Below are 25580 nucleotides of genomic sequence, written 5' to 3'. Positions count from 1 at the left end.
GGAAATGGGTAATAGAAGAAAGGCTCATCAGAGACCCTTTAGAGGTGCAGCAAAGCTGGAATAAAATGGCATCTCCTGACAGTACCTTTAAGGTTTCATAAAAAGATAATGGATGTGCTTGTCACCAAGGCTAATGATCAAACATTTTCCCACTTTTACTGGATATTAAATTGTGAACTATAAAAGAAAACCCCACAGTCTAAGCAATGGAGGAAAAAGAGTCTTTGTACATTTTTGATATCCTTTGATAGCTAACTAACATAAACCTTCTTATTGCACTGTTACTCTCACTGAATAGCCACTGTGCCATGAGATGCTTACTTTTACTGAAGTGAAAAGGCTTCTTTTCAGGAGACAAAACTCTTCAGTTTGCAGAATAAGAACGTAATAGATTATATTTGCAAAATTACTTAGATGAAACAAAACACTAGTTCGTCACAATATCTTCATAAACTTGACCAAAGTTTTCTAATCTCACATGAAGCAATTTTTGAAAGTGTTATATCTAAATTTTATACATTGTTCTGAATCATATTTTTAATCCTCTTTTTAATATTTCCATTAGTGCTACCATGCTGTCAAAATAAAGAGAAGAGGAAGGCAGTAAAAATAAACCATCCAAACTATGTGATGGAGACAATACAAAGTAAATCATTACCAAGATTAAGGTAAATCAAATTAACAACTTTGACAAATCAGAGTAACAGTGAAAAAAAGCAGATCTAGTTTGAAACCAATGGGAAAAATGATGGTATAATTTTCTATTTTAAAAAAGTATTAAAGGAAGACAGTACCTTCTAGTCAATCCCAATGGGATTAGACTCCTGAAATAGGCAGGTACTTCCAAGTTCCTCTCAGGTAGCTTTCATTATAATATATTCTCATCTCTGTGACCTGCAAATGGCCAGCTGATAATTCCTCATCCCACAGAAGGACTCACCAGGCTGCATCCTGGAACTGCCACGGTACTGATGCACCTAAACTCACTCATCATAAAGGAAAGGTTGTGCTTTTATTATTTTTTTTCTGGCCTGTTGGGAATGTGCAGCTCCTGGCTGGGAGCAGGATGGATGGGGGCACAAATTCTGGGCTTGGCATGGGTTGCCCAACACCATTGCAGGGCTGTGTCCTTTTGTTTCCTGTCCCTCCTTGGGCAGTGAGAGGTTGCACATTGGCATCATTCAGCAAATGAATGTTTAAACCTGATGTATTTTTCTAATATATCCAAACACACAGCAGCAAAACAGTTTATGGCCTAGTAAGACTCATCCTCTGTCACTAAATTATCCATAAAGCTCCAACAGTCACTGGAAAAGTTAAGAAAGGGCTTTTGTGACAGTATTTTTTTTTTTTGTTCTGTTTTCTGTCACTGATGTGTGTTTTATTTGGCATGACTGCTGCAGCCCAGCACAGCTGGCTCACACAACACACTACTGAAAAATGGAATTTTGGGCTGGAAAACACAACAGGCTTCTAAGAACAGCTCTTTTCAGAAGCATTTCTGTGCAAGAGGAGCAAATACCTTTCCAGTGCCCTCATTCTTCATCACATCACCTCAAATTATGGGCAACCAGGCTTTGTCACAAGGGGATGCCCTGCACTGAAGAGCTCCATTGATTTCAGTGTAGTTATTTGGGAAATAATGTACTGAGTAATGTTATCCGAGCTTTCAGTCTGCTGCAGTGACTTTACTTGCAGCATTAAAAGTACCAACTGGAAAAAAAACCTGAAGTGGTGGAACACCTGGGTAAGTGTTTTCTATTCAGTAATCCCAGACAATATTCTCAAACTAGAGAGTGCCAGTAGAAATGCAGGACTGAAGGAAAGTAATGGTTCCAATATCCTCCTCAAAAGGGAACGTTTCATACAGTTAAAGAAGCCATAACAAGGACAATCTCACTCAGGGGTGTGCTTCCATTTTGACACGAATTTTGGCCTAAAAGTTCAGGATGTTTGCCTTCCCAAGGCAGACATTATCAGGATGCCTAGCAGAAAGTAAAAAATACAGATAATTTTTCCTTTTAATTTATTACCACCTTTGACCCAGACCCTTGGAACGACAATTTACTGTTTCTGTAGGGAAACCACTGCCTCTTAATGAGGAAAAAATGGGAAGTTTTAAGCAGTGCTCAAATTAGCGGTTTCTCTAAGTCATTATTCTTTCCCCCTGTTCAGTTTGTAAAATTCAATGCAAATGCTTTTTTTCTATTAAAGTTCTATTAAAGTCCTGTGGCTTAAAGATAACGAAGAGCAAAGAGTATAAATTAATAAAATGAAAAAACAAATTCCCAGTTAGCATAAACCAGCTCTCTCCTTTCTCTCCACTATTGAAATTGAAAGCAGTAGTAGCCAATGGTGACCCAAAGCATTCTCCTTCTCTAAATAAACCTTTCATAAGAAAGAACACAGAAAACAGCACTGGCAGTATTAAATCTGTCCATCATGATCTTTTCTGGATGTTGAACAGACTCCTTTTATAAATCTTTTCCATTTTCTTAATGAAAATTAAATAAAATGCTCCTGCCTTTTACCAGATGGATAAATATTGAGTAAACATTTGACATCTATCTGCCGAGTTTAAAATCCAAACTTGTCTTCATTTCTGTCCTTTCCCAAAAAGAAGCCATAAAAATCTATCTGCACTATCCTTCAAGGCTATTAGAGTGCTTCTGCAGTATTCCTTCTTGGTGAAATTGCTTGCACAAGACTTGCATTCAGAAAGAATCTAAAGAAGACATAGTGTGTTTCCAATGGCTTCTTATTCAGTTCTCCTCAATTTCCCAGAGCAAACAGTTCTCTTTTCCATCATCTTTATCTAACAGACTTTCATTCTCAGACTTGTTTCAAAGACAAAATTGGGCCATGGAACTCACCAGGGATTTGGGTTTTTGTTGGGTTGTTTGGTTAGTGTATTTTGTTATTGTGTTTTTTGTTTTTATTTTTATTTTTGATGAGCTTGCTCCATCAACTCTTTAATTTTTATCATTGTTTTCTCTTTACCAAATGGCTGTCACATTTAAGCATTTTCCAATTTTTTATTTAGAAGTAAATCTTGCATCTCCAAAGAACGCAGCTGCTCAAAGAGATTAGTCCATAAAACAAAGGATCTTTCAGAATAAACAAGAAAATAATCTGAACTGCATCAGAAGCTGTCTACTGTGGGCTTAACAACAGTGAGGAACCTAATATCAAAACCCATCCCCAGTCCCATCATGATTGGTCTGGAAGAAAATGTTACTATTTCAACCCAAGACATTTATTGAATGGTAATGATTTATCAGTTTATTTATTTAAGAAAAGTCAACATCATGGTGAAACCATGGCAGACAACTCACAGAAATCATCTTTATAAAGACAAATATCCACAAAAGTCCCATTCAAGAAACCAGACCAATAAAGGTCACATGAAAGGGAGAAGACAGATGTTATTCCATCCCTACATCTTCTCATGTGACTAATAATTCCCAAAATTTTCCTTCTACCTGTAAAGGCAGGCATTTCACACACTGGTGATCTGATTTCCAAATACCCCACAGTCAGTGGGGCTGGACCTCTCACCTTGTGGGACATGATCAGGTAAGAGGAGCTGAGAATTCATTCCCTGGGCTTTTTAAATCCATGTGTTAATGTGACTGCAAAGGGTAACATTATGCTGGAACAAGGAGGAATAAGAGTCTCAAAATATCAAAGTTAAAAGCTGATATCTACTATGATTATACACAGTCTTACTCTGAGGGCATCTGTAGATTAGAAAACAAGGAAAAGCAGGAAAAATTTAAACTGCTTAAACTTTCTTTTCTGCTTGTTGCCCTGTTTCTCCACTATTTAATCATACATGATCATTATTGGATACATGACAGACAGGCATTGCATAAAATACAATAGATGTGTATGACTTCTACATAAACAGCATTGGTTTTACTTAGAAAACCCTGCCAACCTTTCACAGGGTTGGAGAAAGTAGTGCCAAGTATTCACACCCATCACTGGATTCTGCTGTGAATTTTAGAGGTTTTACTGTAATAGGTTCCACTTAAAATAAAATCAGCTCTTTGACCCTTGAAGCTCATTAAAGACCATGAAGCCCAAAGAATCACAAAGACATGAACAAAAATGAAATCCTCCTAAGCTCAGTGAGATGTTAGCTGTGGGTTACCTCCGGGACCAGTGTTAATTTACAAGTGGAAAAACCATTATCATCAACAAAGGTGAATTAATTTTTCATCTTTCAAGCAACCAGGCCTTTTAAACACTGCAATTACTAATGGCTTAGGAATCAGACTAAACACTACACAAAAATAAACAGCCTTTTCAGATAATAGATACTTTCTTTTATACTGGCATATAATACAGAGAAATGTTGTTTGAGACATCAAAGACAGGCACTGGTGTCAAACTGAAATGTTGATTAGAGAGGTAACAGATTATTAACAGATGTACTAATACGTGTCCAGGACTTTTACATAACTGGAAAACAAGAGGAAGAAAACCATCCAAAATAACTTCCTTACTTAAACTGTAACATCACAAGTGAAACCTCCAGTACCAAAGAAATAAATCCAGACAATTATGGTTATGATCTCTCTGAAGATTATTCAGTCCCTTGTAAAACACAATCACAGTAGACTAAATTTCAAGACCTAAAGTCAAAATCCATTCCCTCCCCCTGAAATTAGGATGCCAAATTTTTGACAAAAATGGAACTTTTGGAAGTCGATTACCCAGATGAGCAAAGCAGAACTGATGCACTTGTGGGCTGTGCTAGCCGAATTCAAACCACCAAGAACAGAGCAATGACAAACAAAAACCAACAGCCCAAAAGTAAAGCAGAGCAGCAGACATTTGAAAATAAAATTGGCTGGTCTTCAGAATAAATTATCTGCCGTGAATGGCTCTTGGCCTGTCACAGCCTTTCAGATGTTCCAGGGTAAAGCTGACACCTATGTAAGTATTCTGAAGTATTACTCTTCTGATCTCCATTATATCCCAGGACCTAACTCCTGCTTTCAGGAGTTTTACCATGCAATATTTGGGTAGAATATGCAGAAAAACCCCCTAACAGTCATATTGTCTCAAGAGCTGGTGGACTTTATCATGCATGTGACTGCTCTGAAAGAAGAGCAGAGTAATTGTTTTTTCCTTAAATACATATATTTCCATAAAATCAATAAATACAAGTACCAGAAGGAGACCACACACCTCGACCAACAGCACCAGCACCTTCTATTGAATGTATTTGAAACAATCAAAGATAACTCTTTCATTCTCTAATTCATTACCTGGAAAAGAAATACTGGAGGTACTTGAATCAGACTTGTACCACTTCGCAAAACCACAATGAAGCTCAAAACAAACAGGTAAAAAGATGTTTTCATCACATCCTTTACTTCTTCAAAGCATGAAAATATCATGGTACTTAAATGTTAATCTCTTTCATTCCAATAGCAAACCCTATCCTCCATGGCTTAATTAAAAAAAAAAATAAAAAAATTACCTGTCTATGAATTAAAGAAATTTCAGTGTTATTCACAGATAAAAACAAAACAAAACAACAAAAAAGACTTTTCTGCCCGGACAGTTCAGCAAAGGGAATACATGTTTCATGCAGCATGACAGCAGGACCTTCTAGAAAATACCTGCAATATCTTTACATCTCATCCCCAGAATACAAACCTTGTATCTGACAAAGAAAATTTAAAAATATTTGTCGCTCTTCTGCTTTTTTTTTTTTGTTTGATTGTTTGTTTAAAGCACATTCTCACACATAATATGAATTGCATTGCAGATAGCAGGGATTAGTGGAAAGCTGAAAGCTTCTTACCAAGTACCCCAAGGCGATAGTTGACTGTGATGACTATCACATTCCCATAACTTGCTAGAACACTGCCATCATATAAATTTCCAGTGCCTTCCATGTAGGACCCTCCGTGAATATAGACCATGACAGGCTTAGGTCCCCCACTGTCCCGAATGTCTGGAAAAAATATTAAGACACATTTTATCTCAAGAAAGCACCAAAGAAGATACATGCAATATTTTAAATTAATTTTTTTTTTGAGGTTATTTTTTTCTCGAAGTGTTTCTCAAGCAACATCTTTTACAGAAGGAAGTGGGCAGGTGGGCACAAATGTTTCTTTGTGGCTTGCTCGTAACTAAAACTCCTGTTTTTGAAGCACTCTGAAAAGCTGAAAGGAACTGAAAATGGTAACACATTTGCTCAAATGCAGTGAGGCATTTCTCTCGTTCTGACCCTGCTCAATTGGAGTGTCTTCTATTTAATGTCTGCTAACATAAGAGTGAGCTCATTTTGGCTGAATACTTCTGAAAGCTCAGTGCAACTTTCTGTTCACTTCATTAAGGGGATTCTAACATATTAAGATAAACAAGATTGCTGCTCATACATGAAAGTGTTTATTTCTTCCAGTCCATTAATTTGGAAAAGGGGTGTACAAAAAGCTGTCTGGATGGGTCTGAAGTCTGAGTTCAAAATGTACTTGAAAGTTGTTTAGCACTTAGACCTTTGATTAAGATTATTGATAACTTGGGTAGCCTGAAGGTTAAGGTGCATGGATACTTCCTTAGTTTCCTAAATGATGAAAAGGACTGAATATTGGAAAATATAACTGTCTGGAACAATACTGAAAAATCCCCACCCTGTATTCAAAACAATTGCAAGATTCTCAAAAGTGACATCAAAGGCAGGGAACAGTTTTAAGATGTTAGAAGCTCTGCCATTCTCCCCGACAACAAAATTAGATATTGTCATACTGTTTTGAGTTTTGATTTAGGTATCCCTCCACCCCCAAACAATCCTATTTGCAAACTGATGCATCTACTCAGAACAAAATTTTGAATATATGAACAGTGCTACTCCTCTTGAGAAGAATTACTCCTCAGTACCAACTCCAAACAGTTACTATGGGCTGATATGTTTTTAAAAGTTGTGGGGTTTCTGTGGGACAAGAAATAAATCAGCTTAGGTGTAATTTTAAACTCTTGCATCTGATTAAACTGCATTTTGCTCTGATTTGGGTGCCTGAGTCTCTTCCACCACCCAAATCATAATATGCCATAATAGTCCCTCAAAATCCAGAAAGACAAAAGCAAGAGAGCATAGGAAAATTTCCCAGTGAGGAACTGTTCTGAATATTCTGATTCAAAACCACTTTTTTTTTTTGTCATTATGACAGTATTCAAGTGACTTCTCTGATTGCTTCCTTCAGGGTTTGAAGGAACCTCAGATGTATTGTTTATCCCTTTGATTTGGAAGGATCTTAGTTAAGAAGCTTTCAAGGGAGCTCTCTGCAGAACTGCTGGAATTGTTTCCGAAGGGATGTGAGGAGTAGGTGGGGGCACTTACATTAAAATCCTGCTTTTGGAATTCACTGAAAAACATCAGCACAGATGTTTCTGTTTATAAAAAACCAACTGCAACTATTATTTTGGTATTGATTCTGATTTGAAGAAAAGGCCAGAACAGTCGAGATCAGAAATTGGATCTTCAATATCGGAAGTAGTAGAGCAGTCACTTATTCAAGACCAAAAAGATGATGAAAGGTTGTGCATGAAATTGCTTGTATTGCTCTCCTTGATTGAGCCTTTAGGGAGGGCTTTCCAACACGCAACTTTCAGAGTGTAAAACTGCAGAGATCATTTGTCTTCACTGTCCATAGGATGGAGTTATGAGCTCCTCAGGTTTCAAATCTACACTGAGGAAGAAGTCTTTCCAAATTCATACACTGTTTTCAGTAGATGCTTTGTTCTTAGTCTATACTGCTTTTTTTTTTTTTTTTTTGATACAAATATGGAAGCAATAATAAATTATTAATCTGAAATCACTGTGTGACTGTTCCCAGCAGAAATTGTACACAGTTAATTGTATGCTTGATGGTAACACAGGGGGAGACTGTCTCAGAATTCCTCTTTAATTAAAATTACATAGAATTACAGAGCACCAACTGTGAACAGCAATGAAATGTTGGTAGCACTGGCCTGTATATCTGGAAAATCATATTGGAATATTTAGAAAAGAATAGCTGTCCTTTATCTGAGAAAGGAAGCACATATTCATGAATAAAATCTCATATACAAGGAAGTTATTATTTGAGTAATTTCTGTCTCTACAATGCTGTTATTTTCTACTACTAATATCCTTGTAAAGATTACAGATCAGATAGATAAGGGAAGGGCAATTTTCAGCTCTGCCTCTGTGCCATGTCAGAGCAAATGACATGCACAACGAATTTTCCTCATGCTGCTTTGCCAAAGTCATCAGTCTTCAGAGGAATCTCTCCTACAAAAGGAAAACTGTGCATCTGAGTGTCTTGGGCAGGTGCAAAATTCAGCTGGGAGAGTGTTGTTTAAGTACATATTTTATTAGTAATTGAGGTTATTGAATAATAAGATCGAAGGAAGAGAGCAAAAAAATCACACTGTAGTCAAGAATTTGTTCCAGCCTTAAAATGTTCCTCCATGAAAACTCTCATCCTTTAAAACTAAACTGAAGGAAGAATTAAGAGAAGAATACTTTAGTGTATTGGGACAAAATTTGAAAGAAATATGCACTTTTCAAAATTGATTATTGAAGTGTTCAACTCAGTGAAGTAAATAATTGATATTTTTTGTACTGGTGTACTTTAAAAACCTGACCATAAATGATACATCTTTCATTTTTTCCTACAGCCTGGTAGTGTCAGTCCTTTTTATGCATGTGCTGGAGGACACTGTAGTTACACTTTCATATGCAGATTAATAGTTATTCATGGATGCAGATTAATAGTTATTTGTAACTCACAAACTTTAGGTGTAAATGTGGCATTTCTGCCAAGGATAGATTTATAGACTGATTTAATTTAGTTGCACTCCGCACTTTTGTTGCTTTTTATTAATTGTTGCTTTAATTAAAAATGGACACATTCATCTTTTCAAAGACATATGCAAGATTAACACTGTTAAAATCCTTCTTAAATTCAACTCAGTTCTGGTTTCAGTCACACAGAAGATCATTTTTTGAGTGCTGTGATTTGTTTGGCTTTAAATTGCTCGTTCATAAAACATCTAAGTAGATGTTAGTGTACAGCAGAGAATTAACCTTATTTATATTACATATACATTAACTTTCTTGTAATTATTTCTATTATCGCTTCTCTCATTTACCTTTCTAATGTTTGTTGCATCTACTTTTTATGTCTGTTCTTAATTATGTTACAGAAAATTCAGGAATAGGGCTGACTTTTATTCTATGTTTGTTACATTTCACAACAGGGAACCAGGTCTGACTGTGAATATCAGTCACAATTGTCATATATAAGAAAACATAATTATAGATTCAGTTATTCCAAACTTCTGTGGATTGGCCACATGACTTAATAGTATAATTTGCAAGGAACAACCAAAATGGGAAAGGGAAAAAGCCTACCTGGAGACAACATCACACAAAAAGATTATTAGTTTATCACCAACGTCACAAGTGTTGCTTTTCTAGATGGCACAAAAAACTTGTGACAGCTTGGTAAGTAAATCTTGGATTTTGAACATGAAACAGCACTAGAACAGTGGAAAACTTCTAGATTGGTTGGGGCAAAACCTGTGTGTGCCCTCCATAGAATGTTACACGGATATGTGCATATGTGTGCAACTCCTCCATAAGCTTTTGTAGAAAATATTGAAGTAGAGCATGGTACCAATTATTGCCACTCTTAATAATTTTAAAGCTTTTTATCAGCATTTGGCCTTTCAGTTCAAATCCATGAGATGCCTTATAGATGCATTACCATTTAATAAACTAGTACACTTAGTCCTAATATGTAAACACCTATTATTGCCTCGTTTTTAAAATGAGATAAAAAACTAGATGACCTGAGACTATTAAAGTAACTATCGAGCTTCTGTGAAGAGTTTCAGATATGTTTTCTATTTTAAAATACAGCCCACATCCATCAGGCTTCAGACAAATAGAATTCTCTCCCTTTGTTTTCCTATCTGTCAAACCAGGGGGATCATTTTGTGCACTCTCAAACCTTTAACTACCTCTACCTGAAAATTATTTGAGATCCTGATGGAGGACTATATGAATGTTATCCTAGCATGAAAAAGGCCAAAGCCTTTACAGGTAAACATCTGGAGCAGATTCCCATTAGAGTAGGACCTCAATAGCCAGGTAGGCAGTCATTTTAAATTATTAAAGGATGATGGTTAGAAATGCAAAAGCTGACAGACTCTTCACTGTACAAGCAGTGCTGAAAGTAAAATGAAGCCCTAAAGAGGTACTTAAATTAAAGGTCTGTCAGAATTTTATCATGCATGTTTTCAAGTATTAATAACATCACCACCAAAATTTGACACAATTTGAACTGTGTCTGTGTGTAAAGGGAAAATATAATCAGCACAATTTAATGTGCAAGTGGCACTAGAAGCTGTACTTTGGAGAGGAAATCACGGAGCTAACATGGATGGGTGACAGGAGGAACAGGAATCATGAGTTTGGCTGTGTCAACAAGCTCACCCAAAGTGGTCAGGTCTGTGCTACCCCAGCCTGGCTGGCTCCCATTAAAGGCTATAAACTAAGGCTGGAGCATGTGGTTGTTTTGCAGGGCAGACAAATGTGTTCTGCTCTTTGCTGATCTCCCAAGTCCAAATTGTGCAACCAGTGCCAGGCAGAAAGGGTTTTGCTCCCCCTCTTTCTTACCATGACAGCTGAAGGCAGACGAAACGCCAGACTTGGCATCCCAGTGTGTTTTAGCACCTATGGGGTGATAGGGGCTTTTGGGGAACCTCAGCTCTGCAATCTGCTCCCTTGCACCAGTGGCACTGCAGTCTGATAAGCATAAGAAGGGGTTTGCAGATGAATTCTGCACCATTAGCAACTTAAAATTTGAGCGGATTTTTGGCTTTTTTGATTTAAAACACGGCCTGGACCAAGAACTTCCTTCTGTCAATGAAGTCCAACAGCCCATACAGGACAGAGCAGCAGACTAAATGATCAGAATCATCACAGTTACAGCCTGTGAGCAAACAGCAACATCTGTTCCTAATCTGTCTCTTTTTCCACAGGAGAAATTGGGAGGGAGGAGGGAAGAGCAGAAGCATCTATCAACTGCAGCGCAGACCCCACTTCTGAGGCGTGTACTCTCAGCAACAGACATGGTGTCTGCATTCCTCAGACTTAGCATCTGCATTCCTCCCTTCTAAAAATGGCACAGCAGCATTCCTGTATTGCACAGGGACGCTGTGAGGCTGAATATGTTAAAAACTGAGAGATGCTCAAAGAGCACTGGGGACTAAATAAGGATTTAGGATTGACAGGTCGATGTGCCAGGCAATGTGTGTGTGATGGAGCAGGGGATGAGAATTCATTTGTGAGAAATCCTTCATGGATATTTCATACAACACTAACTGCTTACAAGTCCAGCTCTGATCCCAGAGTATGTTGGCTGGGTAAGGATTTGTGTTGCCATGTTATAGGTCATGCTTAGGATTTTAGTGGATCTTATGCACTAAGGGTGCATAAGAGTCACTGATTTTTGCTATAGCTATATATATTTAACATTAAAGTTAAATAATTAGCTGACCAAAATTAGGACTAAGACAACAAGATTAAAATATTTAACCTTTTGAAACTAAGCCTTGTTTCCAGACTGGGGAAGGTGCACTTCATGCAACTGCTGAGCAATTTGAAGGTAAATCTTGCATCTACACTAGATATTGCATACCTGCAGGTCAGCAAATGGGAAAATCCACCACTGCAATAAAGAGGAAAAGTCCCAGTGCTCACTGAGAGTGCTTTTGTCACTCTTGTTTTTGGTGCCTGCTCAAGTCGTTCAATAATTACAGAAAACAGGTAAGCAATAAAAATGTAGAAATGGAAGGGTTAAACAGCAAGAATAATGCATCCAGACTAGGGAAAAAAGGCATTTGTATTACTTCTGACTTTTCACACTCATAGAATTTGAAAACACCTTCATTTTTTAAACTGCAAATTTGCAGATCATTAGCTGGTAATGTGCACTACTGCCTTTGGGTCTTTTGAAAACAAAAATGAAAAATGATCTAATTAAGTCTGGTCTACTGGTTGGAGCACATACCAGAGATCCAAATTTGATTACTGATTCCAGTGCTTGTGCTGGCAAGGTTTGGACCACAATACTGTGGCAGTGGCATGCAGCAGCTGATGGGAGTGGGATTATTGAACAGTGTTTTAAAATGAAATCTTCTAATCAAACTCAGATATTTGAATGGCACAACACAAAACGGTCTCCAGATATTTTCCACAAGCAGCTGCTATGGAAGATCTTTCTTCAGAAAGACACAATACAGTGTATCTATACAAATAGATGTGAGATCTATGGATTTTTTGATGTAGAGACAATCCTGGGAATTTAGAAATCACTGGGGATTGTTTCTTTAACACAGGCTCTATCGATATCTGATAACTGCTGTTTTGAACCATGTACAGCCCAGTCTCCCTAATGCTTTAATTTCATCATCCATTCAGTTTAGCATTTGTTTTATTTTTTTTCCACCGCTATTTGTTTGAAGGATTTTACATTGCCTAAAATCTACCAGATCACTACAGAAAGTGAAGGCTTTGAAGGACAGGTTAGCAGAAAACTACCCAGCTAAGGTGACCTTTTGCTTGGCCTCTCTCTTTCCTGCTACTCACACCCAAACACTAAGTTCACTAAGTTTGTGAACTCTCCAGTTCTGCACATGCAACAAGTGCTAGAGTTTCGACACAGAAGAGCAGGTTCACAAAAATGCAGGACATCTGATCCTGCTCCTCCTCTGGGAAATGCAGGGTCTCAGCAGACACGGCTCTTCTATCAACCCAGCAGACATCCCAGCAGTCTTGAGTGTCTAGTGATCATAAAAATTTAAATTTTCCCTGTCTCTCTGTGCCTCTCGGAAGCAGTAAAACTCTAATTACTGCCTGCACTCTTCTATTGGCACGGAAAGGAGAACAAAACTGTCACTTGTACGCCAGAGAAAATTAATCCCAGTCCTATAAATTACAGAGATTTATTAGTGTTGTAAATGTGCTTCTTCCCCTCTAGTTTGACTGCTGTGTTCCTACAGCTCTTCCTCTCTCTCCTGCAATTGTCAGAGAGGGAGACAGGTTTTCCCTGACATGGACACTTGTTCTCAGCAGACTGAGATCTCTCCTCTGAGCCCACCTACTAAAGCATTTTCTGACAGCAACCACTCTCTGCTGAATTTCAGTAAACTGAGGAGCCTCTTTTAAGTCTGTCTAAGCAGAGAAGGACTCAACAAACCTGATATCATCAGCATCTGTCTTGGCAATTATACAGCAATTTAGGAGAGCTATTAAGGCCCATTGGGTGAATAGCCCAAATTTCAAATGGTTTCTTAAAACATATTGTTAAAACAAGACAGAGTAATTTTTGTAAAGGCTAATTCACTGTCACAGATCTTTGAGATTTCATAAAAATGTTCCTTGAAATATTCTGTCAAGGGCTTATGTAAAAATGTCCTGACTTCATAAAGCCAGGAGGGTCTGAATTGTCATAATTAGCTCTGACTTACACATTGCCTGATTTCAGCTGGGATAGAGTTCATTTGTGCACTTATGGTGAGAATAATGTTGATAACACACGGATTTTTTTAGTTATTGCTGAGCAGCGCTCACACTAAGGCAAGGTCTTTTCAGCTCCTCACTCCCCCAGCAATAAGCTGGAGGGGCAGGAGAGGTTAGGAGGGGACAAAGCCAGGACAGCTGAGCCCAACAGGCCAAAGGAATATTTCAGATATTCCATATCCTATGGCACCATGCTCAGCGTGGAACCTGGGGGTCACTGATCAGGAGGAGCTGAGCATCAGCCAGGGGCCAGGAGCAATTGCTCTGTGCTCCACGTTTGGTGTACCCTCATTTTTTATCATGATTATTGTGATAAAAAATTGTTTCATTTCACTTCTGTCATATTAAACTGTCTTTATCTCTATTAATAATTTTACTTTTATACTTCCTTCCCCAGTTCTCTCCCCCAGGGAGGAGTAAGTGACTGGCTCTGTGCTGTTTAGCTGCCTGCTGGCTTAAACCACCACAGGAGAGCTTTCAAAGGAGATTTTCAATTTATCAAAATAATCAAATCTTGCAAATTTTGGCCCAGCTGGTGGGCTTTCATTCAGATGCTTAACATACAGATCCAGTAGAGGATCATATATCAGTCATAAAATAGTGACAAAATCTCTGTTCAGTTATTGGGTAGGAAGTTAAATGCTTAAGTTTGCCTTTCTTAATCTTTTCTGAAAAGACTGAGTGCTTTTGTTTAAGTTAAGTAGTTGACGCTCTGTGTGATGAAAAACTTCTTTAATTAAGAGCCTCTCAGTCTACAAGTTTTTTCATCTCAGTATCTGGCCAACTTCTCCTTCCACCGCAAATATTAAGAGAGAAGCAAGCAGCAACTCTACCAGTGCTCTACAGTAATTTGTTTTACTCATTGAGCATCAGCCATACAAAGAGTGTGTTTGAGATTCAGAACTCTGAAGCACATCTACTTGAAGGGATGAGAGTGCTCAGGAAAAGAGCCCCTTGTTACCATTTTCATAGCCCTGAAAAAATATCAAATCTGCATAGCTTCATGATCAACAGACATAATTTATGAACAGAATAATATGCTTGACATTTCCAACTTTTGATTTTACTTGGTAATAAGAGTTTTCAAAGGGTCAGCTCAGGCAGATCAGCATCTTTGTATGCTTGCAGAAAACAGAAGAGATTGGGTTCTTTTAATTTTAGTTTAGCTCCACAGAGCTTCACCAACAGGCAATGCTGACTCCCTTCTGGAGGGAGGTGGGGTAGCCTTTAATTTATTTCTATTTTTTCATGGCAGTATAAATGCAGATGGGTTGGCATTTGGGGAAATTTAGTTGCTTAAGAGACACTTTTAAAGAATTTTCTGAATTTTTCCTTTTATAAACACAACATTTTCTATGTTTATCAAACTGAGATCAGTCAGTGAAAAAAAAAAAAAAGAAACATCTTTGTACTTGGTGAAATACATAGGGTTAGAAAACATGCAAAAAGGTGTACAGAGAAACTTTAAAAGAGTGTTAGTTTAAATAGTATGGACAAAATTCAGTCAAAAGGTGGGATGCAACATATCAAAAGTCCATTTCAAGAAAACAAAACCCCTCCTTTTTAAATATTGTTACTGTTTTGTATCAAAACGTAGAACTTAACAACATTCTTTCTTTTAAAAAATTAAAAATATATATGTATAACAACAAGCAAGAAGACAAAACACATCAAAAATGGGAATTAAAAAAACAAAAAAACTCTTCAAAAGAAGACAAGAAGTCAAAAAAAGAGGGGAGAAAAAAGATTTTCAGGGATCCTTGTCATGCAAATCAGTTTGGCGGCAAAAAATACCTTCATCTTCAGCACCGTCATTATCACCTAAATCATCTGTCTGTTTCTTTGTAAGGGGACCTAGGATTAAGAACGGAGAAAATGGAGGAAAAAAGACAATTCAAGAATATACAAGACTGAGGAAAAAAAACAGTGAATATTAAATTCCCACGGACGTTTCAAGAAAAACATTGGCAGGGAGGGAAATCTTAGTTTATAACAACCCATTTTTCATTAAGTTTTTCAAACATTACAGCAGAACCTTCCCTAGGGGGTATGGCTATTAGAAACATCAAGCACAAGAATCAGAGAGTGCCCAGTGCTTTATTGTTTTTAAATGAAGAATCAAAGCTTGTTTACTAAAAGCATACCCCGCCATAGACTGTATTTATCCACTTCATTTAATTGGGTTTTTTTCCCTGTTGCTGTTATTAGGAATAGCGGAGACAAGAACTGCCAAATTACCTCTTGCATTTGATGCAATAAGGTGGTTAATAAAAGTCTTGACAGTTGGTTAAAACAAGATTTTCAGTCAAATGCTGATTCACATTTCTAAATTCAATCATTTGAGCTCATGCTTTATATAATGATAAGCACAGGTTTAATTTTGGGTTTGTTTTTTTTTTACACATTTATCACATTGTCTTTTAAATAAAACTTTAGATACCTTTGAAACCTTTGACTACCTGCTGAGATATTTGTAAAGAAACATGAAAATTTATATGTAAACCAGAATCAAATCCTGGACCAACTGAAGACAATGACTTTTGCCATTGATTTCAATGGGAACAGAGTTTCATGCAAAAAGTTGTATTGAATTGAAATTTTCGCTTGGGCAAAGCTTCCAGGCTCATAATTCCTAGTCTCCATAAAAGGATGATAAGACAAAATTCTTTTATGCCCAACACCTGTATTATTAACAAGTTATTTATAGATTTATCATATTTTCCAGCGGGAAAAAACGCCCACTCCTTGACTGAGCAATAAAAATATACACCAGAAGGAAAGTCAAAGGCCACTCTGAAAATATTTCCATGTCATATATTTTACACACTTACGCACAAACAAAAGACAGTTGGAACTCAGCATTATCTTTCCTTTTTTTTTTTTTTTTCAGAGCTCTCTCATTTCCATGACATTCTGTAATTTGCATGCGAAAAAGCAATCAGTACGAACACAGGGCTAAGTAACAAAAAAAGAAAAAGCCAGCCAAGCACAGAGTAGAAAACAAGAACTTCCTCATGCATAAAATAGCAATAGACAAAAACAACAACAAAAGGAGAGATGAACAGTATGTGTTGATATTTGCAGTAGATGTAGGCAAGAGACATGCATTAAATCTAAGCACTGTGGAGTATTAAAACATTTGTATTTAAAAAGCTCTCTGTTATTTTACAGGATATTAGTCATTCAGCATTAAACTTGTCATTTATAGGCAAAATACCATGTGATGCATTTTTAAAAGAAAAATCATAAAATGCTTTTACCAGGTGCATGGATTTAAGAAACAGAAAAAAAACCATGAAGTACCATGAGACTTTAACTGAATGTAGGAACTGGACCGTATTATTGAAAACCAAAGCTCGATACCTTAATTCCTGCATCAGTCAGGGGTATAGTTTTTAACTCATTCTAAATACAGAACACTAGAATTATACATCACAAATAAAACACAAGCATTTTCGTAATCACACCTGGAACAATCACTCTGTTTAGTGGAAAGCCTTGGTGATGTGAGTTTTTCCTACTACAAGCCCTGGATATAAACTTGGCAATATTTGGTATCTGGATAATGTGCCCTGATCCAAACTCACACATTCAAATATCTCTCTGGACAGCATTTTCATACTATAACAACTTTACCACTAAAAGAATAAAATCAGGAAAAAAAAACCCTCTATACAAAGAATGACAATAATTTCATGGTGGGTTTTCAGCATAGAGATCAGGAAGAGTGAATTTAAGGATGATAAGAGCTGTGAACTTCAGAATGGAGATCCAGACACAGGCAAGGATATATATATTTACACACACACACACATGTTCTTAATAACTTCTTATATTTTACATTTTAAAAGTCACCAGAAAGGGACAAAGTGGCATCTGGAAGGGCAAACAACACTGATTTCTCCAAATAACTTGCATAGAGATGGGCAATTTATTTTCTACATGAAACCAGGACAATGTATGTTACATTTTCTTTACTAGCTGGCCTTTGGCAGGTGTTTTGTGTAGATCAGGGTTCCAGCTCTCTGCTTCAATTACAAAGTGCATCAACCATCTCAATGTAAATGTCTGGTCTCATATAATTTCTGATTTTAAAATGTGGGGGGTTACCTGACTGGGGCTAGCTTTAAAAATAACCCGGATAATTTTCATGTTTACGTAGTTCTGAGAATCTCTGTAAAACATTAAAAAAAAAAATAGACCATCTTCCTTAAAATCATTCAATTGTTTATCAATTGTATGATTTTAGGTTGGAAAAGAGCCTCAAGATGGAGCCCAGGCATTAACCCAAGGCCACCACTGAGCTGTGTCCCCAGGAGCCACACTCACACATCTTCTAAACACCTCCAGGGATGGTGACTCAACCAGTTCCCTGGGCAGCCTGCTCCAGTGCTTGACAATTCCTTTTTTGCAAAGGGGCTGACCTATTTTTGAGTTGCCATAAATTAAACATGATTTTTAATCTAGATCTGTTTCACAATAGCAGGGCTCTGCTGGCCACCTCCCCTGAGCAGGAGGACTCGTCCCTCTGGAGACACGTGGCACAGCCACCAGGCACCACAGGGCCTGAGAAACAGAGGAAGGGATTATTTCTCCCAAAGGTTCAACTCCATCCTGAAAATATAATGGACAACATTTATCACAGCTTCAGAGAGATTTCCTGCTTCCTGGAGCAGCAATGCTCTGAGTCCAAGGAACCAAAGCGGAGTTTGGCCCTCACGTAGCGGGCATGAACCTCCTTATATTTTATCTAAACACACAGAGGGGTCCTGTGGAGCTTCCTTTATGTTGTTTTAATTGCTGGGTAATCCCTAAAAGAAGCATCAGCTCAAGACCCAGTGTGCAGAGGGCTGTCTAAGAGGGCAGCATCAAGGGGTCCAGCCTGGAGGACCCCGAGAGGAGGCAGAGCTCTGCTGTGATCTGTGCTGCCTGTTTCATCTACAGATGCTGAAGACACTTTCTGAAGTCATGGAAAGAGGTATTAAGAGAGAAGCTCTGGATTAGAATTCCACCCCTTTTCAGCAATGACTCTCACTCTAAAATCAGTAAGAAATGGCTTTTGGTTCTGATTCTCCAGATAACTGATTACTCTGACTAACAGCCTCGCTGTGTCGGGATGATCATAAAGAAAGATTGATGTTTTGAGTCCTCACGCAGGAAAACACGCTGAAATCACAAGCAGATAAACAGAATAAAATCTTATGGCAAGAACTTACAAAATGTAGCAGCAATAGCCTTTTTTAGTAAAAATAAATCAGAGCTAAAATTGCCTAGCAGGTGTATAATTTTTAGATATTTTCTGCAGCTTTCAATTAATATTCTACAGATAGTTTATGATTTTGTAAATTAAATGTAACTTCCAACTGAGTTTATTTCTTTAGAACTGACTGTTCGTTCAATATATGATTTTTTAGGGTCCTTCCATCATTTTAATATTCTTTTCAGGTAACAGAAACTATTTTTAAGAGTATTAATACTAAGACATAATGGACTATGAGTCAATGAAACAAAAAGGAATATTTTACAAAACTATGATTGCCAGAAGTCTTTTGTCCCCAGTGAATTTTCTCTGTTGTTCTACTGTAGCCTTCTCTTCACCTTTTGTGAAGACCCAATTAATCTTACTTTTTAAGCATTTCACTTTCAAAAATGGGCATCCATTAGAAAAAAGAGGATTTTACTGTGTTTAACTCATAAACCTTCAAACAGATAATGCTGCCTTACGGTGTCAGCCTAAATTTTAGCTAAAGTTTATGTAATAAATATTAAATATCAACAAAGTAATCAAGTACTATAACAAATGGGGGGAAAAGAGGATGCTAAAGCCTCCAAAATGCTGATGCAAAGATGATTTACTTACCAAAAGGCTCTCTAAGGTTTAGTCTCATTTAGTCTCATGGTGGTGCATACCCATAACTCTCATTAATGCTAATGGGAAATTAGACCCCTAAGTCACTTTAAAAAAGGGAAAAAAGTGATTACTGCATTTTATGTTTCCTAAAGGCAAAGAATAGTCCTGCTACAAAAGCTAAAGAAACTCTGTGTGCAGGAGGCGCTCCTAACGAAGCCAATACTCATTTAATTTAAAAATAGTTCTTGCATTATTTAAATTATTATTCAAATATTTATTCTGTTTGTATTGCAATCAGTGCTAACATGATGCATTTTTAGATCTTGATAGTGACTACTGTGTGCTTGCAGATGCCTTTCTTCTGCTCAGAATAAGAGAAGTAACACACCTCCTGTCCAGTTAGCCAAAGAGTAATTATGCACTCAGAAATAATTAAATCCAGCCATATTAATTCTGGTTTTTATCATTCCCTTTGATGAAGGACTAAGGTACTTTAGCTCCCAAATACATTAAAGCTGATTATAAATTCTCTCTTTATGGGCTGGATTCTGCAGAAATTATCCGTGGCCTTTCGGACCGCGGGAGTGTGGGAGGCACGGAAGCTCTGGGTGTCATTAGCTCTTTGGCCTGGGAAAGCTATTCATCATCAAATAGAGTCATGCTGCAAGTTGACACCATTTTGTAAAACAACAGTGCAAATCCTCTAAACTTAATAAATCAGGGCTGATGTATACCGCCATTGTTGGGGCCAGAATGTTCTCCTTCAGTAATGAGGGAAGTGGGGAAGAGAAAAGGACCTTTTGCATTAGGTTAAGTAGGCTCCATGGATCCAGTAATTTAGAAATCACCACGGCAATAATTATTCTTTGAGGTAAGGTGTCTGCTTGATGGAAAGGGGAAGAGATAAGGCTGAGGCTGACTGCTGAAATTATGCTTGTAGAAAAAATTCACCAGGAGGGTTGCAACACTGCGGAATGTGATATTACATATTTATCTTCAAACTTATCTAAGTGCCCCCAACCAGCTATTTCTTCTTCATTAGCCCATTTCTTAATTAAGCATTGAAAATCTGTGAAGTGAAATTACCTCATCTTTTTAGACCCTACCTTTGGTTCCAAATATAAAACAATCAATTCTTTGTGATTTCTACCATTATTTTTGTGCAACAGATTCTCCAACTAAAAAAAGAACCAAAACTTGTGCTGAATTATCATTGTCTAGAAGATTTTAGCTGAGGCACAATAACATGTTGCACCTCTCTCCAGTTTTTAATTTAAAGAAATTAATGAAGGGTTATAATTAACAATCTTCACACCTCAACATTTTCTGTGAATAAAAATCAACTTCTTATATGCTGAGATTGAAATATAACTCTCTCTATATATGCATATATATAAATGTAATGACAGAAGAGAAAGTTACAGTACAATAGGTATCTGATGAATAATTTTATAAAGTCATCTTTCACTTGAAAATTAGAAAGTGCTCAGCAAAAATAAAAGAACTAGGATTCCTTAGAAAAGATAAATTTAGAAGGTACAAAAGGCAGCTGGGTCTAAGAAACACTTAAATAAAAAAAAATCTCATTTTGTCATACTTTGTTCCAACAGACAAAACAATCTTTTTATTTCTTTTATATTTCCCTTTTTACTGTCCTGATTTCATCACACATTCACTCCTTGTTATTCACACACTCCCCCACTGATTAAATTCCTTTTATTTCCATATTGCACTTATTTGTAATATTCATACTTATCAGCAGGGCAAAGCCCTGGCCGACTTTGCTTTTTGATGGCAACATTTGCATTCATGTTTTAACAACAAATGATGGCACAAACCTCAGTAGTTTCACATCTCACTACCTGATTTGTGATGACAATCAAGCTCTGTAATTAGAGCTGCAAGTAACTCAAATTTGCATCTGCAAGTGAGTGACAGGTACAAATTGAACCCACAAAAGGGTTGCCAACTTTCTTTGAAAATTTACATGTATAAATGCTTTGTCACTAAAGAAGCTATTCTGACACTTCAAGACTAACTCCTGCTGTGCCTTTTATAAGAGCATATTGCTGAAGTGTCACACAGAAAGAATATCTAATCCCAAACCTTTTTATTCACAAGATTAATCACACTGGCTGGATCTTGATTTCCCTTAAATCTGAAGGAGTTTCATTACTGCATGCTAGATATGTGTGAATTTAAATAAGATTAGAATCTGGGAATGTAGGGAGAGTTTCACTCTTCCGCTTCCCATTTTAGACGCAGCCCGAAATTCTCTGCATTCTCAGAGGCACAGGCACTTTATGTTCACATGCCCTGAGAACAGGCCCTTGGTAGATCCCATTCCCTTCAAAATAGGTCACTCTGTAAATCCAGTTCCATTCCTAGAGGCTTTTGGTTGCATGGTTTGCCTTGCATGGAGCCATGCAGCGTTCCAGGGGAAGCAGGCAGGGTCAGTGCAGGTGGGTGGGTGAGAGAGGCACATCCACCCCGGGGCCAAGGTCAGCCCTGGAGATATCCCTGCTCATCCCGACAGGCTTGGGGTGAGCACACAGCTCATGTCTATGGTGGATCTAGGACAGGGGAGAAGCTATTCAGTGGAAGAGCCAAAATCCTGGGAGTTATCCTACACTTCCTATCTTCTGCGACACTCCGACTTTGGCTCTAGCCAGTGGGAAAAAAATATGCTAAAGAGGGGAAAGAGGAGTGACATTTATCCACTTTTTTTTTTCCTCCCCAGTGGAAGCAAGGAACGGAACAGACACTCAGGATAAAGAAATGGGTGTCCCACCCATCAGAACTAGACATGAGAACAAGAAGGTTTCAAAGGGACCAAGACTCCGCTGGCCAAGGTTGGCACCAAGAAGAAAAGCACTTTAATGTTCCTTTAGCCAGGAACACTGCAGCTGGAGTGCTCCAGAGGTGAGGGATGGGTGGGTAAGAGACGTGAAAAATGGAAGTTGTAAGCTGTTATATTGGCATTGACAGCAGCATTTATGACTCCAGTGCCACCTCACGTGCTTGTGTCACAAGTTCACGCAGCTTTTACCATTCTATCTCCATGAATAATTCAGGTTGTTTTACAGACACCCATACTCCAGGGTGACACAATGCTGTGAGGAATTGAGTGCAGCACTGCACGGCTGTGCCACCACCTGAGCTTTGGGATCATGATTCAGTTCTCTCTCTCTCCAGGTAATGACTACAATCCAGACCCTAATGAAGACTTATGGCCATGCTTAACTTTAAGCTTCTGAGTAAGTTCTCTGAAGTCAACAGGCTAAATCCAATAATATTAAGATAGATTCACTGCCATTAACAGAACTGCTCTATTTGCATCTGGGCCAGGAGGTCAGCTCAGGAGTAAACAAAAAACAGACAGGAGCATCCCAAATTTCTAACTTCCCTCAGTTATTCTGTGGATAAATCTAATCAACAAATAGAATTTCAATCTCTTGAACATACTACCAAAGCTCTGCAAGGAAATTAAATTCTCTTTTTATAAATGCATTGCTTCCTAGTCTGTGTATACACAAATAAAATTCAGCATTCTTTTTCCACAGCTCTCATAATCAAATTGCTTCCTAATTTTAAAGAAGATATGAACTTGTTTTAGACTACAAGCTCATAAAAATTGATCATATTTAGCTCATGCGATGGAACTAAAGATCTGTATTTTTAAGATCCAACTATTCGGTTCCCAAAGGAAGATTTACAAGTGCCATTAACATATCAATATTAATCTTCACTTTCCCTTGAAGATCTCTATAGTATTGTTGTAATAAGTGCAAGTCAGGATGCAGTGAGTGGATCCTTTACATAAGGACATACAAAGACACAGGTGAAAAAAATACCATCAGTTTAGGGGAACTGGTAAGGCTTTTCCTATTTTTCTTTTCTACTTTTTGAGGGAATTTGTGTTATCTTGATTAAGATAGGTAGGGTGGGTCATCTACAACAATAAGCTACACTGTGAAAAAGCACTCTCAACTGTCTCTTGACTTATATACCAAAAAATATTAAAAAATATTATTTCACTTTTATTTTATTGTTGCCTTCTGTTCTCAGCCCAAAACAGCAACTGGATAAATAAATTTTCCAATCTCGTTCCCAAACCTCTCTCTCTGCCAACAAAATGTCCCAGAACAGCAGTCTCGAAAGTGAGATCACTTTGAGATTCCTGCACAAGTAATTTCCTTTGCTAGGGACAACCCTGGCTGCTGGAAAAACCTTCCTCCTGACAAATTCTGCTAACTGCAGGGGCTGGTGTTACAGCAGCTATATGGGCTTGTTTATGGCACAGCTGAGCATACAGTCCAGCTCTCTCAAGGCCCAGTTTCACAGCCCAAATAGCAGAGCAAAATTGGTCTTCATGTAACCATGTAATTGAACATTGCAGAGAAAATGAAGTTAATTGCGCATAATATTTTCATATAGAGTTTGGAATGGAATAAGTTCTCCCACCCCTCTTCCCAATGCACTCCATGTCATCTGGTTTCAAGGCACATGCTCAGAGCACTGTGTCACTCACTGCAACCTGTGCAGTGTTTTACAATCTAGGAGCTCACACTCCTGCAAACACAGACATCAGGAATGGTATGCAAGTCTCATTTTCTCCATTTTCTCATTGAGCTACTATCAGTAAAATGACTCCAGCTACCACACAGAGCTGAATTCCTTCAGAAAAGTGGCAAAGGGGAGAAAAAATTCATTTTGTACAGCTGGCTGTAATCCAATCTTGTCCACTCAAATGCTCAGCAGACAGAGGGGCAGGGAGTTTAGAGGTAAAGCTCTTATTGATCACCCTCTCAACGTCTTTGTGCTAACTCAGAATCACTGCATTTCTTGCCACATTTTGAGTAGCATAAAGAAAATCTTGTTCTATAGCAAGAAACCAAGGTGAAGGCTGTGTATTCTGAGTAACTCCCAGCAGGTTAAACTGGACAGAACTGCTCCCACCCATTATTAAATGTGAAGGCTTGTCTCCAGCACGGGCCAGGACTTCCCAATCTGAAGCTGATTCTGGTACTAAGTCCCAGGGCTGTTCCTTCTTGGACTCCTGTAATCTCAGGGGCAGAAAGAGCACTGATACATTTTCAATATTTGCGTGTACAGTCATGTTCAAATGCTTTGAAAAAACATTCATCCAGTTTCTTCCTGCAAGGTGGAGGTGGAGGATTTTCTTTTAGTTAAATATGGCTACAACAAATATGTGTGTACACATATAAACAAGCAGGCTCTCCTGTGTGCCTTTTTAACACAGGGACTTCTTCCTACACTTCTGAAGCTCTGAGTAATACTGGAAGAGAAACACACTGAAGAAATTAATACTGATACTAATAACCTGGTGTTCAGAACTACAGTCTTTCCATTAACTTGGATCTTAGAAAGAATAAGGATACTTCAAGTCAAATGTTTCTCTGCTATTTGAAGCTTTCAGAGCATCCTTTAAGACCATTTAATTTGGTCTGCGGTCACCAGCTTTTAGAAACGTAATTATATGTGCTCTCATTACCAAACCTTTTGACAGAATCAAAGTGCACAGCTCAGAGAAACAGCAGTGGGAGTGCTGAGGGGACAGCATTTATGCAAAAGGCTGTCAGAAGGAAAGTGCCTGGCCCCACTTATCCTCTCATATTTACATTCTGTATTTTTAGAAGAGCATAATTTTAGGGAGGAAATCTCAAAACATCTCAGCAATGGAGCAGTCACAAAACCAGAACAGCACAGCCAGCACTTGAAGATTAGTGGGATCAAATACTTGTCATAAGAAAAATAATTTTCATTTTGACATGTTTTCAGTGTTAGCACGGTACCTGTTTTGAAAGTACAGTTGACTTGCTCTGCATGTTATATTAAGGATTCCCAAAAGAATAGAAAAAAAATAAAAATCCTTATACTGAATGGAGCATGAAAGGAAATCAGCACATCACTTCTAATGTAGCAGAACTCCCAGACAGGCAGTGATACTTGGGACCACATATTTACACAGCTACTGTCGACTCCTGTATGGGCAGAAGGCTCCAAACCCTTCTGGTAGAAACTTTCCCTTCATGCTTCCTGTTTAATAATTGAGTATCTTAACACACAAGCTGGTGAATAGAAAATGATCATCAAAATGAAACAGATCCAAAA

The 25580-nt window shown here is 37.8% G+C and overlaps 1 protein-coding gene across 2 annotated transcripts in view; it reads right to left on the bottom strand.

Moving 5' to 3' along the window:
• The window catches only part of NLGN1 (neuroligin 1), a 300385-nt gene that overhangs the window by 185624 nt on the left and 89181 nt on the right, over window positions 1-25580 (bottom strand). Inside the window, exons 2-3 of one of the 2 annotated variants that reach the window (XM_066325745.1) lie at window positions 15389-15448; window positions 5822-5974 (exon numbers count right to left, since the gene is read on the bottom strand). In XM_066325745.1, the coding sequence (XP_066181842.1) occupies window positions 5822-5974; window positions 15389-15448 (213 nt within the window). The remainder of the gene's footprint in view (window positions 1-5821; window positions 5975-15388; window positions 15449-25580) is intronic. The other variant, XM_066325746.1, reaches the window with a different exon arrangement.

The sequence above is a fragment of the Sylvia atricapilla genome, chromosome 10, assembly GCF_009819655.1.
Source record: "Sylvia atricapilla isolate bSylAtr1 chromosome 10, bSylAtr1.pri, whole genome shotgun sequence".
Lineage (NCBI taxonomy): Eukaryota > Metazoa > Chordata > Aves > Passeriformes > Sylviidae > Sylvia > Sylvia atricapilla.
This window is presented reverse-complemented; position numbering and strand designations above follow the sequence as displayed.